The sequence below is a fragment of the Astyanax mexicanus genome, chromosome 19, assembly GCF_023375975.1.
Source record: "Astyanax mexicanus isolate ESR-SI-001 chromosome 19, AstMex3_surface, whole genome shotgun sequence".
Taxonomy (NCBI): Eukaryota; Metazoa; Chordata; class Actinopteri; order Characiformes; family Acestrorhamphidae; genus Astyanax; species Astyanax mexicanus.
The window spans coordinates 34311358-34326638 of NC_064426.1; the positions used below are offsets into that span (position 1 = coordinate 34311358).

A 15281-nucleotide genomic window follows, 5' to 3' on the forward strand; every position below is an offset into this window, starting at 1 on the left:
AATAGATCCCAGTTCCAGCACAGTGTTACGAAACTGGCCCACACACTGCTGCCAAGCTTATATAGAGCACAACATCAGGACCAATTACTCAATCAGATTTATTAGATCAGTCATCATTCTGGACAAAGATGAGTTTTTAACTTTGTGAACATTTAGTTTAGTTTCGTCTTTATTGTTTTTCCCCTTCTGCAGGTGAATACTCCACATGTCACAGGTTGAATACAATAAATAATGATAAATAACAATAAATTAACTTGATCTCCTGTCTTGCGACAAGCAGGCTGTTAGACAGGTGTGCCATTCTATAGCACAATAAAACCATATACTTTTTTCTGTGATTAAGAAAAAACATATGGAAAAGTAAATTTACTAGTAATAAACTAGCTTAGTCAACAAAATCAGAATATATGCTAAAAGTGAAAATAAGAAAATAATTTAAATTTATCAGTGTGGAAGGAGATACAAAACCAAGAACAATGTTTTTAAAGTTCTGGGACTCCAGCAAACCATTGTATCTCCAAAACATAAAACATTTTACAATACACAATTGCATAAAGCTGTCAAATCATGTGACAACAAGAACACCAACTGTCAAACATGGTGGTGGTAGTATGATGATGTAGGGATTTTATAGCTGCTTCAGGGCCTGGAAGACTCCCCCTAATTGCTGGACACATTAAACCTGTTTTCTTCCTCTAGAAAATCCTGAAGGAGAATCTGGTCTGGTTATCAGTCTGGGATCTGAAGCCCAATTACATTATTGAGCAAGACAGTGATCCCAAGCTTAAAAACAAGTGCTTTCATTGTTCAGGGGAGGAAAAGTTAAAGAACTCTTAATCTCGATAAGAATTGGATCTTATCGAGATAATGTAGAACAATAAACATATAGTGAGCTCTGTGCGATTTTAACAATTACATTTTATGTGTCCAAATATATATATATATATACAGCTCTGGAAAAGCTGCAAAATAAAAAGAGACCATTTAAAAATTATGAGTTTCTTTGATTTTACCAAATTAAAAATGGCTGAAATGTAATCAAGATGAAAATGGACGATCACAAGTCATCAAACCAAGCTGAACTGCTTAAATATTTGCAACAGGAGTGGCATAAAGTTATCCAAAAGCAGTGTGTAAGACTGGTGGAGGAGAACATGTCAAGATGCATGAAAACTGTGATAAAAAACAGGGTTATTCCACCAAATATTGATTTCTAAACTCTAAAAACTTTATGAATATGAACTTGTTTTCTTTGCATTATTTGATGTCTGAAAGCTCTGCATCTTTTTCTGCAAGTAAATGCTCTAAATTACTATTTTTATTTGGAATTTGGGAGAAATGTCTGTAGTTTATAGAATAAAACAACAATGTTAATTTTTACTAATAAAAGAATTGAAATGACGTTACTCTCCTTCCCAATTTAATAATAGATAATAGATATAATAAAAGAGAATGGGAGACACTATGGGTACAATACAGCAGTGTCTCCCATTCTCCTTTATTATATCTATTATCTGTACTTGCTATAAAATTGGGAAGGAGAGTAACGTCATTTCAATTCTCTGTATGTCCTGTACATATGCAGTATTGACAAATACTACTTGACTTGACTTGACTACTCAAACATGTACCTATAAATATATGTACAGCAGATGTGCTAGTCGTTGTTTTATACAGTTATTAATGCAAATTAATTGAAACTGAGATGAATAGACCATTGGTGTCACGTTATATGCCAGTGGAGGAAGAGCAGAAAGACAGGGCCAGTGATTAGTAAATGTCACGGAGTGATGGAGGAGATAAACGAGCTGTACACAGGAGTTAACCTTGGGGGATTTAATTATGTATTCTAATCAAATTACCAATCGATAAATCTGATCTAAGTGGGAGAGGTTGTGTTCCTGCCCCAGTTGTTGGCAAGCTGCAGGCCTGTAGTTTGACTGTGATGGTAATAGAAGCTGAAGACTGGGTGAAAGTGGTGGTGACCTCGGCCTTGGCTTGCTACTGGACAAATACTCCTCAGGGTCTTCATTTGTAAAAATATGTGTTTACATTAGGGGTGTGTTACATCGTATTGTATACAATAATATTGCCAACATTTTTTAATATTGTGAACAATATTATATACTCTTAACCCAGAAGTTGTTTGAACTCAAATAAATTAAGTCTGTTTTACATAAAATTAGAGATTTCTAAACAATACTCAACTATTTTGAGTTAGTTGAACATTCGTGGGCACATATATATATTCAAACTGAGATCTTTGAGTTGAATCAACTTTTAATAACTGAGCTTAGTCTGTTGCCATTGGCAGCTTCTTTTCCATTGGCTTCCGTCACAATCTATTTGCATACTGGGTGTGTCCAACAGTTTCTGGCACTCACCATCAGTGTGTAGTGATTCCCCCGGGGCTACCTTAGGTAAACTTGTAGATCACATATTATGATTAAATACTTGGTCTCTTTGTTGTAGCTGTAGAACAAGCGTCATTTACTGAGCTGCAGTAACTCTGTGTTCTCGCTGTGCTCTCAGTACTTTTAATTCTTTACTGTTTTCTTTCATCTACTTTTCTATGTCTATTTAAAAAAATAGTTGAATGAAACCAGAAAGAAGACTAAATACAAGTTCAGGAAAATATTCATTTTAAATATATATGTATATATGTATTTGTTGAGTTCACTGTACTTAAAATTATATTACATGAACTTAAAATGTATTAGGTAATCGGTTACAACAAAAGTTTTGAGTTAAGTCAACTTATCGGATTTTACAGTCTTACAGTATAACAAAAATAAAAAAAGTTAAATCAACTTCCCCTTTAGTTGTAATAACTTGATGTTCTAAAGTATGTTAACTTAAGTTTTCTTAACACATTACTTAACATTTTTAAGGCAACCGGTTTCCTCAAATTTTTTTTTAGGGGGCTTACAGTACCCTAAAATATCTCCCCATATCACGCAACCCTAATTATCACATCAAGGTACTATTTTTTGCTGTTTTTAGCAAAAGAATAATTTACACTGTTCTCATTTCCCATTATGTATCTACTAGAGACAGATTAAATCTGTCCAGTATCATTTAATTTACTTTAATCCTGGATATATGCAGATATTTGGAGTGCAATATTAGTATCATGACATTCTGGATCATTTACTTGTGTTATACATCTGATAAAATTCTTGTAGTTTTTTAATATCACAGTTAGGGGTGTGCCATATCATATCGTATGCAATAATAACATTTCATTAATTTTTGTTGCAGGAGTTTATTTTTGAAAAAAAAAAAAAATTCATTGTTTTGTCATATCGCCGAGAGTATCTTTATTGCGAAAATACCATGAAATATTGTAATTTTATTTTAGGGCCAAATCGCCCACCTCTAATTTACATTTACTTACAAGGTTATTCCTATGTACTGTTTGGAGTCTTGCCCAAGGACTCCTATTGGTGTAACACAGCATAGTTACACAGACCTGGAACTGAACCCCAACCTTCCTACTTTGTAGCTCACTGGCAGGTGGTGGTGTTATCCACTGCACCATACCAACCACCAGTATGCATGGATTCTAGAGTGAAGGTGGCTTAAACAGGTTAGTGTTGCTCTACTTTAATATTCCTTTTCTTAATCTTGATTTATATTCTGTGAACTGATATTTATAACAATGTTTTGTGCATTTAGTTGCAATTCTCTATTTAACCATATGGTTGCTTGTAATACTTGTTTTTAATGTACTCTAGATTTCACCCCAAGTATTTCTTTATAAATCTCAGTTTTTGCAAAAGATTTTGCACAGGCATATTATAACCATTATAAATGACCCCCCTGGTCCAAACTCTCCATGCCTCTCTTATAGAGTCCATGTCTGATTCTGCCCAACCACCATTAAACAGACCGCTCTGATTAGATATGCGTATGATAAAGGTCATCCTGATCTCACTGGGCTAAATTAAAATCAGGAATGGAGACTGCGGCAGAGCAATTAATAAATCTCGCAGGAGGAGCTGGGTATAAAAGTTATTAAATGACCAGCCCGAGTGAGGGTAATTTAGATAAGGCCAGCCAGTCCCTTATAGAATTGAAGACCACAGTACCAAGTACATTAAGTGGACAAAAGTGATGGGACACCTGCTCATTCTTTAGTTTTTTTCTGAAAGCAAGAGTATAAAAACAGGTTTATCCTAGTGTCACTATGAGTACTTGTCTTTTCTGTCCATATCTTCTACTATATTTTGCGTTCATTAACGAGAGTTTTGTTTAGTTAAATACTGGGAGCATTACACCCTGGCGTTAGACATGGCGCCACAATTTCATGTTTATCTGCTTCATAGTGTCCTACTCTATTGGCAGTATTCTCTACAGGGAGAGGACTAGACAAGGGGTGTTCATAAATATTTGGGCATATAGTGTATGTGTGTAAATGGTATTAAACAGGGGTGGAATGGGACAAAAAAATCCTCCCAGCTCCTCATAATTAACGGAGCACAACCAACTATTCATTTATATATGTTTCCCGAAGGATTGTTTTACCCACTCGGTGGATAGCTCATTCGACCAGAAAAAATGCTCACAAACCCTTTAAATCCTATGAAAAACTGTGTACACCAGAAGATTCTAGAGACGAACAGGGTGTAATAGTCTTAGTCTTTGTGCTAAGGTGCTTTTGGCAAATACAGTCACAGTAAATACTGTGACTTTTCTACTGTTAACAGGTGGCACAGCAAAAACTTTAGGACAATTTGATATTCTATGAAAAGAAGTCAAGAAATTTCACTTCACAGAACATGTGTTCTGTGTTTATTAGTGTTGACAAAGTTATTGCAAGGGATTAATCTGAAAACATTAGTCAAAACAACAGAAGAAATTATGCAATTTAAAGTGTTAAAAAGAAATACAAATTAAGAGGAACAAACATGACAATCTAATGTGAATTCTACTTAATGAGGCACTTATGTTTAAAATACTATAAAGCTCAACAAAACAAAGCTGTGACTTTATATGTATGGGTTTTATTTTTCTCCATAAACAGATGTTCTGTCGAGTTGTGCTACACAAAGCACCATATTTGACGTATTTGGAAAGCCTTAATCAATATATCAGGGTACAGTTAAGGGAATAGGGGTGATTAGAACCCGTTTTGTCTTATTATTACTTTTATTATTATTATTATTATTATTATTAGTTGCTATTTACCCATTTGAAAAACTCAGACAAATAATGGCAGGGGGCTTCGGCTGCATGCATCCAAATAAATCAAAATTACCATAGAAACACAACTACTCTAAAAAAAAAAGTGGGTCCGCGCATGCGCAGTGGAGGTGATAAGAAGCACATATCGATGGGTATCACAACTCGACAGAACACCGGCTCTGATCTTGTTCACTGCTGTATCTAAATTGGGCCTCAGTCTGGCTCTGGCGCCGCCTCGTGGTCGGTCTGATTCCGCTCTACGCCAGAGATTCAGAGCGCTGAGAACCGGAAGGCGGTCAGTGCAGCTGCTCGGTAGTCGCTCTGTTTGTTTGCGGGGATCCGGGTCACAGCGCTTCTACAGCGGGGAGCGGAGCTCCTCCCTCTGGCTGAAATGTCGAAGATGGAGTTGCTGAACTCCTATCTGACCGATCGGCTCTCCGTCGCTGTGCGGGAGATTCTGGAGGCGGTGGAAGCCACAGTGACGGAGTACCGCAAGGAGAGCGAGCAGACCCGCATCGAGAACCACGAACTCCGGGAGCAGCTGAGGGACGCGCTGGGCAGGGCCGAGGCAGCAGAGCGGGCTACAGCAGGTAAACCCCCGCCCGCTGACTGGGAGCAGGAGCTGCACTCAACTGGTTTAGAGGGGGGTTATTTTGGAGTGGAGAGACGTGAGGAACCCCAGGTTTAGAAACACTAGCCATAGAGCCAATCACAGAGCGCGGTTAGGGTCACATGGCCAATCTCTAGATTAAAAATAAAAGTCCCACAACAAACATCCTGTTTTTCTCATGTATAATAGTTAGTTTGCGCTTTAAACACAAAAACAAACTGTGCGGTAAACGGTGTTAGTACTAATAAAGTATGTGGTATAAACGAAGCTCTAGCTAATAAAATAAATATCTAATTGTCAAGTTTAATTTTACTGTACTTAACACAAATTAATAATTTTTGCCCTGTGTGTGTGTGTGTGTGTGTGTATACAGCTCTGGAAAAAAGAGACCACTTCAAAATGATCAGTTTCTCTGATTTTACTATTTATAGGTATGTATTTGAGTAAAATGAACATTGTGGTTTTATTCTATAAACTACTGATGACATTTCTTCCAAATACAAATATTGTCATTTAGAGCAGGTATTCATTTATTTAGATTTAGAAAACAAGTTCATATTTATTTAGAAACAACAGTGCTAATGTTGTAAGGGTTCTGAAATTAATATTTGGTAGAATTTGGTGGATTTCTAATCACATCTTGGAGGATTTTCAATAGGGTCAATGCTTAATTGCACACAGCTAGATCAATTACGGTGTCAATAAAGGGCCACCAGATCAAGGCAGTGTCATGGTCAGTACAATCTCCTGCCTTGAACCTCATTGAAAATCTATGGAATGTAGTCAAGAGGAAGATAGATGATCACAAGCCATTAAACAAAGCTAAATTGCTTGAATTGTTGCACCAGGAGTGGCATAAGGTCACCCAAAAGCAGTGTGAAAGACTAGTGGAGAGCATGCCGAGACACATGAAAGCTGTGATTAAAAAATGATTCTGAACTCTTCCATAGATAACACTTTTGTATTGTTGTTGTATTAGGAATTTGGAAGAAATGTCTTCAGTAGTTTATTGAATAAAACCACAATGTTCATTTTACTGAAACATATACATATAAATAGTTAAATCAGATATTTATTCAGAAAGTTGCCAAAACTCATCATGATGCATAAGCGGATTACAGGGTATTTATGGGATGTTGGATTGTAAGAGGGAGGTGCTTGTTCCTCCTCCCACAATGTATCACAATAATAATGAAACATCATATTACCTATCTTTATACATAAAGGTCTTGACGCTTATATCTTCCTTTCCTTATTGTTTTTTTCCCTCCCTGTCTAGAAGCAACCCACAGTGCTTTTAAGTCTGTCTCAGAAGAAATTTCTTCCTGTGAGCCACAGATCTGGAACTCCTGCCTGGAGAAGCAAGAAGAACTGCAAGAGGAGCAGAAGGACCAGAATCAAGACGGGGATTGGAGTAATAGTTTAGTTACTAATGAGGAGAAACCACACACACTGGAAACAGCATACACCTGCAAAACAGAAAGAGATTCTTTAAAAGAGGGATCTCACGCAGAGTCACTAACCTCTGCAGCCACTCAAGAGCACCAATCTGAGCAGGACTTAGATGTGTCCTTGCCTGCTGTTAAACTGCACAGAGTAAAGATTGAACCGGAGGAGACAGAGATTCCACTGACTTTACCTGACACTGATGATCCTTTACACCTGGTGCATTCCTTCAGTCCTGAAACCTCTCAGAGGACCCTCAGTCCCAGCAGAGTCTGTCACAATGCCCCTCTCTCAGATGCCCACATGGCTGAAATAGAAGAGCACATCATGGCTCATCCAGTACCATCAGGTGTTTCAGAGAACATAACAAATAAAGTCCAAGGAAATGCACCTTATAAGTGCCCACATTGCATAAACACATTCAGTGATCTAAAAACGCTACAGATCCACCAGCAAGCTCATGAACAAGCTTTCGGCTGCACCTGGTGCAAAAAGGGCTTTTACAACTCATCAGACCTCCAGCGGCACATGCGCACACACACAGGTGAACGGCCGTTCGGCTGTACCTGGTGCTCCAAGGGCTTTTTTAAGACAGAGGAACTCAGGCGGCACCTGCGCACGCACACGGGTGAGCGACCGTACTGCTGCACCTTGTGCTCCAAAAGCTTCACCCAGAGGGGCAACCTGTGGAGGCACATGCGCATCCACACTAGAGAGAAGACCTACCAGGGTGCATACTGGTCACGGAGCTTCAGTGATGGCCAAACGCTAAAAAAACACCAGCGCAAACATTTGTAAGAGTACTACTGCTGCTTTCTCTGTGAAAGACTAGAGTTTCACCTTTTTTCATTGATCAAATAAAGATAATAAAGTGAATGGCAAAGTTGTTTATACATTTATAAACAGCGTGGGCTGGTACCAGACATACTGAAAGACTAATTTGTAATCCTTCTTGTGTATCACTTCTTATAATAATATATAGCTGCTGTAATCTGAATAATAAACTTAGCTTGGTAGGCTACAATCCCTTCTAGGCAATTAGCTCAGAGTAGCTTATCTACCCCAGCTATCAAATTAGTGCCCATTCCACCAGTAGAAAGTCTATCCATTTTATCTTCCAGCTTTTGACTGCAGCTTTTAATTCCAAGTCTCATTCTGTGTTCTGCAGGGTACTCTTCTTGGTTTGCTAGAATCCTTTCCATAAGTCAAACAAAGATTACAGATATAATCCCAAATGCCCTCAATTGTAATAATGGAGTCACACTTTATTCACACAGTGTTTTTTAATATATATACAGGTTTATTTACATTTACTGGCATTTCTCTTTCAGTAAAATTACTAAGGTTGTGCCAATATATTGTACGGTGGGTTTATAATGCAGTTATCATGACACCTACCAAAGCTTACAAAAGTTTGAAAACCGTAACTGATATAAAAATCTGAGCAGGTCTCACACTTAACGTGAGGTCTCAAATATCTGAACAGATCACACATTAAAAACAGTCCCCTACACTAGTGATGAAATTAATGACTATAAATAAATACATTTATTTAAGTGAAAATAAAATTTTAATTAAATAAATTGAGAATTAGCATAATTTTCTATGTAGCTGAAACATAAAATAAAATAAAAAAAGTTTAATGTTTCTTTGTTTTTGTTTTTTGTTACTTTTAAAATTGCCCTTACCAATCCCTTAAAAATGTGTTGCAGAAAAAAGCTTTAAGTTTTATCTAAAGGCCATCTGAAGGGATCTCTAAATGCTTCCTTAGGTATCGAAGTTCCCTTAAGTAATTTCTTAAGTATTGCAAAAAAGACCCTTTACAGGTTTTTCCCTTTTTCCCATTTAACCCAAAACCTCAGCCTAGTTATTAATTCATCAGGCAGTAGTGCCACGAATATGGTCAATTTAACTAAAATACTGATATAAACTAGTTCACATGTGTCAAACACAAGGCCCGCGGGCCAAATGTGGCCCGCCACGTCTTTTTATGTGGCCCGCGAGAGCTTGTAAGATCTTAGTGTCTATAATAAATAAGTCAGAAGCGTTCTTTGACCAAAAAATACATTTCCCACAATGCTTGTCGATTGTATTACCCGCAAAGTTACGGCTTACTGCCACTACACGGCAGTGTAGTCATTGATGTGGAAACCCTGCCGGACGGAAGGTGTAACTTCGCGGGTGGAATTGAGACATATAAATGTTTATCCCATAATGTCCAGAAAAAGAGAAGTTGATGCAGACGGACGGCTGTGCTTCAAGGCGAAAGACCGGTATGCCTTTTGTGTTACGAAGAGTGTTACTGACCAAAATAAACGCTTTTTAGGAGAGATATAAGTTCTGTGTAAATATTTATAAGACAATAGCTGACAAAATCTGTTTTAATGACGTTAATAAACATCACTGGGACAGCGCTAGTCGCAGTTTCACCGCAGCAAAGTACGAGGACGTGAATAACTTATCTAACCAGCCTTTACTAATTTCTGCCCTCAATAACCCTTTCAATAACCTCCAATAGCCTTTAATAGTCTTCAGTAGCCTTCAACAGTCTAACCTTGCAGCCGTGGTGTGTCCACTAAACTCCGTAGTTATAAACATCCTGAGGTTAGCAGCGCGCTAACTGACCTGTTTATAATGTAATCCCAGCAGTGACTCCGTGACGCTGCTCTAAACGGCTGCTGTTAGCTGATTGGGCTGAAAGATGAACTGTAGAGAGCTGTATTATTCGGTTACAAAAATCTTTATTTCATACACAGAAGAACTTAAAATTTTTAAAAACGCTCCAGACTGGCTGAGCTGAGCCCTGTAGCCCGTGGCTGGGCTGTAGCTCTGACTCAGTAAAGACTGCGGACTTGTGGTGCTGCTGCTGCAGCTCCCACTAGTGGTTGGATGAGGAACTGCTAAATCTGAGGAAATGCTATGTTCTTAACAGCTCACAATTTTTGATTTTATATTTATTAAGCCTTATTTCAGTTAATAATTTCAAAGTTAATATAACTTGATGTCATTTCTATTCACTTGAATAGTTTGGTTCTTGATTGATGGAGTTTTTGGATTTCATGACATGACAAATTAAAAGGATTTATGTTAATAGAGCAACAAGCAAACATTTTTTCCATGCAACTGTAATATTTGATTGAATAAATAATATATTGAGAGTTATTTAACATTAAGGAGTAATTACATTCATTTACATATATTACATTTGGTTACATTTTATTACATTTATAAGTTACATCTGGCCCTCGGAGGACAGCCAATATGCCAATGTGGCCCTCGGCCAAAATGAGTTTGACACCCCTGAACTAGTTAAATGTAAAGTAGGAGACACTTCACTGTTAATACATGCATGTTTATATCAGAGCGAGTTATATTTGAAAGATTTTTTTACTAACTTTTTTATATCTATAATACGTTAAATGGTTCTCAAATGTCGCTAAAACTAGTGACAAAATCGATAAATTAGCACCACTGGCTCTCTAACAGTGAAGTTATTTTGGTAGATAAATCGATGTCATGACTTTATTGTAGATTTTTTTTCTGATTCATGTTCCTCACAGAATATGAGCTGATGAATAGACAGAAACAAACAAAATAAAATGAGCGAGTTAAAATATTAAAAACAAAAAACAAATAAAGAAACATGTGGCATTGATCTGAAGTAAATTTTGTTTTATTGAGGTGTTTAGATTTGAAATACCACAAAGGCCAACACAATAAATCTATGACCTGATTTAATTTCAGGGTTTTTTTTTTTCACCTTTTCCACATTTTATTATTTTAATGCAAATTTTTGTAGATTTTATTTTTCTCAATAAACCTGTGTTCTGACGATTTGAGCAATCCTGTCAAATCGTGCTACCCTAGTGTATATTTAAACGTAAATACCAGAAAAGGCACCATATTTGAAAATACTCCCAGCAGAAGCCTCTGTAGGATATTTTCAAATTCTAATTCAATATATCTGGGTACAGTTAGGGGAATTGAGGTGATTATAAGCTTATTTTGTATTGTTCATTGTCTTATTATTTCTTGTATTATTAACTGCCATTTACACATTTGTAAAACTCAAAACACAAAAATGGTTTGCGCATGCGCACTGGTGATAAGAAGCACATATCGATGGGTATCACAACTCGGCAGAACACCGGCTCTGATCTTGTTCACTGCTGTATCTAAATCTCAGTCCGGGTCTGGCGCCGCCTCGTGGTCGGTCTGATTCCGCTCTACGCCAGAGATTCAGAGCGCTGAGAACCGGAAGGCGGTCAGTGCAGCTGCTCGGTAGTCGCTCTGTTTGTTTGCGGGGATCCGGGGTCACAGCGCTTCTACAGCGGGGAGCGGAGTTCCTCCCTCTGGCTGAAATGTCGAAGATGGAGTTGCTGAACTCCTATCTGACCGAGCGGCTCTCCGCCGCTGTGCGGGAGATTCTGGAGGCGGTGGAAGCCACAGTGACGGAGTACCGCAAGGAGAGCGAGCAGACCCGCATCGAGAACCACGAACTCCGGGAGCAGCTGAGGGACGCGCTGGGCAGGGCCGAGGCAGCAGAGCGGGCTACAGCAGGTAAACCCCCGCCCGCTGACTGGGAGCAGGAGCTGCACTCAACTGGTTTAGAGGGGGGTTAATCTGGAAAGTAATGAAGGTGAAGTTGCAGCATCAGAACAGCTGTAAAACATCTGGCTGAGATCCCACAACACTCCAGATGCAGGGCTCCGGGTTCCAGGTTTCCAGGAAGGGCCAATCACTGAGCGCCTTTAGGGTCACATGACCACAGTCCATTTCCGGATAAAAATAAGAGTCCTTTGTTGAACCAAATAAACGATAAAACTGAGCATTAAACTGTATGATAGCTCATAAACATGCATTCATATACAAGACCATTCCGGTCACTCAATTATAATAGTAATAATAATTATAATAACAAAATATCAGCGCATATTGTTTCTCATTAGGTAAACAATAAACAATAAGCTATCTCGTTATTTTTAGATACTGTGTCATTATTTTAAGGTAATATAGCTAATCTGAAGGCTTCACTAGAAAAAAATAACGACATAGCGTCTCAAAAGTATGGCTTAGCAATTCACTTAATGCTTTTTTTATTTTAAGTGGTGGAAATGGGCTTCCATACATTCAGTTAAATTTAGAAGAAAAAAATTGCATGCAATTGGAAAGAAGCCCGAATGGTTAAGACATGTGCTCCATACTCCATAGGGTTTTTTTTTTTTTCAGGAAAACACAAAAACATATAACAGAGATTATGGCTATTTTAAAATTAGCAATCGTTCAAACGGGTATTTTGTCATACAGTCAATCAGTTGAACCAACCAGAAACAATCCTAATTTTTTTTCCTATTGTTTTTCTCCCTGTTTAGAAACAGTCCACAGTGCCCCTAAGTCTGCCGCGGAAGAAATCGCTTCCTGTGAGCCACAGACGTGGAGCTCCAGCCTGGAGAAGCAAGAAGAACCTCAAGAGGAGCACGCAGACCAGAATCGAGGCCATGGATGGACTGAAGGGTCAATAAATAAGGAGAGCCCAGTTTACAAATCAGAACATGATTCTTTGAAAGAGGGATCCCACTCAGAGTCACTAATTTCTTCAGATAATCAAGAGCGCGAGTCTGAGGACTTGGATGTGTCCTTGCCTGTTGTGAGACTGCACAGAGTAAAGATTGAACCAGAAGACATAGAGATTCCAGTGACTTTACCAGACATTGATGATGCTCCTTTACACCTGGTGCATTCCTTCAGTCCTGAAACCTCTCAGAGGACGCTCAGTCCCAGCAGAGTCTGCCTGAATGCCTCTCTCTCGGATGCACAAATGGCTGAAATAGAAGAGCTTCACGCTGCAACTCGTCAAATACCAACAGGTTCTGCTGAGAAAGTAACAAATGACGTTCATGGAAATGCACAGTATAGGTGTTCTCATTGCAGAAAGACATTCAGTGATCTGAAAAGGCTACAGACTCATCAGCAGGCTCATGAACGAGCGTTCGGCTGCAACTGGTGTGGCAAGAGCTTTTACCAGTCAGCGGACCTCCGACGGCACCTGCGCACACACACGGGTGAGCGACCTTTCCGCTGCACATGGTGCTCCAAGAGCTTCAGCCAGAGGAGCAACCTGCGCAGGCATGTGCGCATCCACACCGGAGAACGACCCTACCAATGTACTCTTTGTACACGGAGCTTCAGCGACGGGCACACACTAAAGAAACACCAGCGCAAACATTATGAAGAGCGTTACTGCTGCTCACTCTGTGACCAGAGCTTTACAATGGCCCGGTCACTACAGCTTCACCTGCTGAAGGCACACCTGATAGAACAAAGACAGTAAAAACGATAAACAGACATTCATAAAACACATATGGGATATGTACTGTATATCTGGATATGTATATGTTTGTCTGATACCAAACTTGTAAAGGGACAATTATTAGGGGAGCGCTTGTAGAAGGATCTACTAAGAGGGATATCAAGGGTCTTGGGAAGGTGCTCTAACACTGTAGGAAACCCAAATTTCCACGTATCCCTCATAAAAATGTGGACTGTCTATTATTTATTTTAAGATTTAAGTGGCATCATGCTGTCCTTAATGTGAATAATAAAATCTGACTGTATGCATTTTTATCAAGAATCTAGTGGTGAATTGAAGAAATTCAATACACCTCCTGCAATTTCTTTTGTTAATATAATTAAAGTTTTTAGTTTAGAAGTGTATAATTCAGTCATTAAGAGCTAAATAAAGTCATTCAGAATGTTGAATTGTGTGCATTAGCGGAGATAAAACTAACCTTCAACTTATTTTACATTTTAAGCCGTCTTAAAGGAACCCCACAGGAATATATTACGCATGTGTTTCCGTGTGGCAGCGACATTGCTTTACAAGAGATTTAAGGTTTTGTAAGACAAAATATTCCATTCCATTGTTTTTACCATTGTTACTAGTGGGTGGGCAGTATGAGGATATTTTCTCTGCAGGTCTGAATATGTTATACATATTGTGTATTATAAAATTGAGTTTTAATATTGTGATACAATATTATTTTATATTGCCTACCCCCAATATGGTAGAATCAGCATTAAACTGTTATATGATTGTTCACTGGTCATTTGTTAAAAATTGTGGGCAGCAAATAAGCTGTTGCTCAATGCTTGGTAAAGATGTCATAATTGGGCCGTTTCTCTGTGATTTCGCTATTTCTTGAAAAAAATCTCTGACTGGCTTGTTTTAATCTCAGGGATTGAATTGTGTAGATTTAAAAATGTTGATTTTCCCATTTCTCATTTTTCCTGTGTAATAAAAACAGCACAGTTCAGTGATTATTAATTTAGCTGTTCATTAGAAAATCTTTTCAAAAACAGCAATATGAATATCCACACAGTGATGGAATGGTCGCTGCCCTGTTGTATGTTTATATCTTAATTGTCCAGCTCTATATGTAATTATATTCCTCGTTCAGAGTAAGGACAGCTGCAGTGGTTCATTTATGTGACAAAAGAATTGAAGAATTTGGACAATTATTATTAATATATACAGTCATGGACGAAAGCTGGATTTACGTCCTAGGTCATGGGTCTTCCAGCAGGACAATGACCCCACACATTTAAAAAAAGCCTCTAGAAATGAATGGAAACACTGAATAGTTCAGAAGTGGCCAGCAATAGGTGGATAACTGGATTTAAATCCAATTGAACACCTGTGGAGAAATCTTGAAATTGCTTTAAATATGAGAGACCAAATTTTAAGTTAAAACAGTATTACTTTGTCTTTTCCTCTTAGTTTTTTGTTTTGTTCCAATACACACAAAGGGAATAAACGTGTATAACAAAATGTGTAATTGCAATAATTGTCTGGGAGACATAAGCAATTTTCTGAGCAAGATTTCCATATTGTTAAACATTTAAATATGTTAAAAAAGGTTTTCATGGGATGTCCCAATTCATTTTACTATGAACAAGACTGCATATGGTAAAGGCAAAAGTATATGGTAATACCCAGTAAGACAGTATCCTACCCAGGAAGTCTTTTAGGGATTTTAAA

At 38.1% G+C, this 15281-nt stretch overlaps 3 protein-coding genes across 4 annotated transcripts in view; all 3 read left to right on the plus strand.

The window, feature by feature from the left end:
- LOC103031685 (major vault protein) overlaps positions 1-15281 on the plus strand; it is a 151290-nt gene that overhangs the window by 58295 nt on the left and 77714 nt on the right. The gene's annotated exons all lie outside the window — the stretch shown is intronic.
- Positions 5395-8890, plus strand: zgc:66443 (uncharacterized protein LOC406856 homolog). 2 transcript variants are annotated; one of them, XM_007234717.4, is made up of 2 exons: positions 5395-5777; positions 7077-8890. In XM_007234717.4, the coding sequence occupies exons 1-2, from the start codon at positions 5579-5581 to the stop codon at positions 8039-8041; spliced, it is 1164 nt and encodes a 387-aa protein (XP_007234779.3). In that variant the 5' UTR covers positions 5395-5578; the 3' UTR covers positions 8042-8890. The 2 variants fall into 2 exon arrangements, with proteins under 2 accessions (XP_007234779.3, XP_049324172.1); XM_049468215.1 differs by having other exon boundaries at positions 7080-8890.
- On the plus strand, positions 10985-13874 carry LOC103034946 (putative zinc finger protein 286B). Its single transcript, XM_049468216.1, has 2 exons — positions 10985-11803; positions 12616-13874. The coding sequence occupies exons 1-2, from the start codon at positions 11605-11607 to the stop codon at positions 13572-13574; spliced, it is 1158 nt and encodes a 385-aa protein (XP_049324173.1). The 5' UTR covers positions 10985-11604; the 3' UTR covers positions 13575-13874.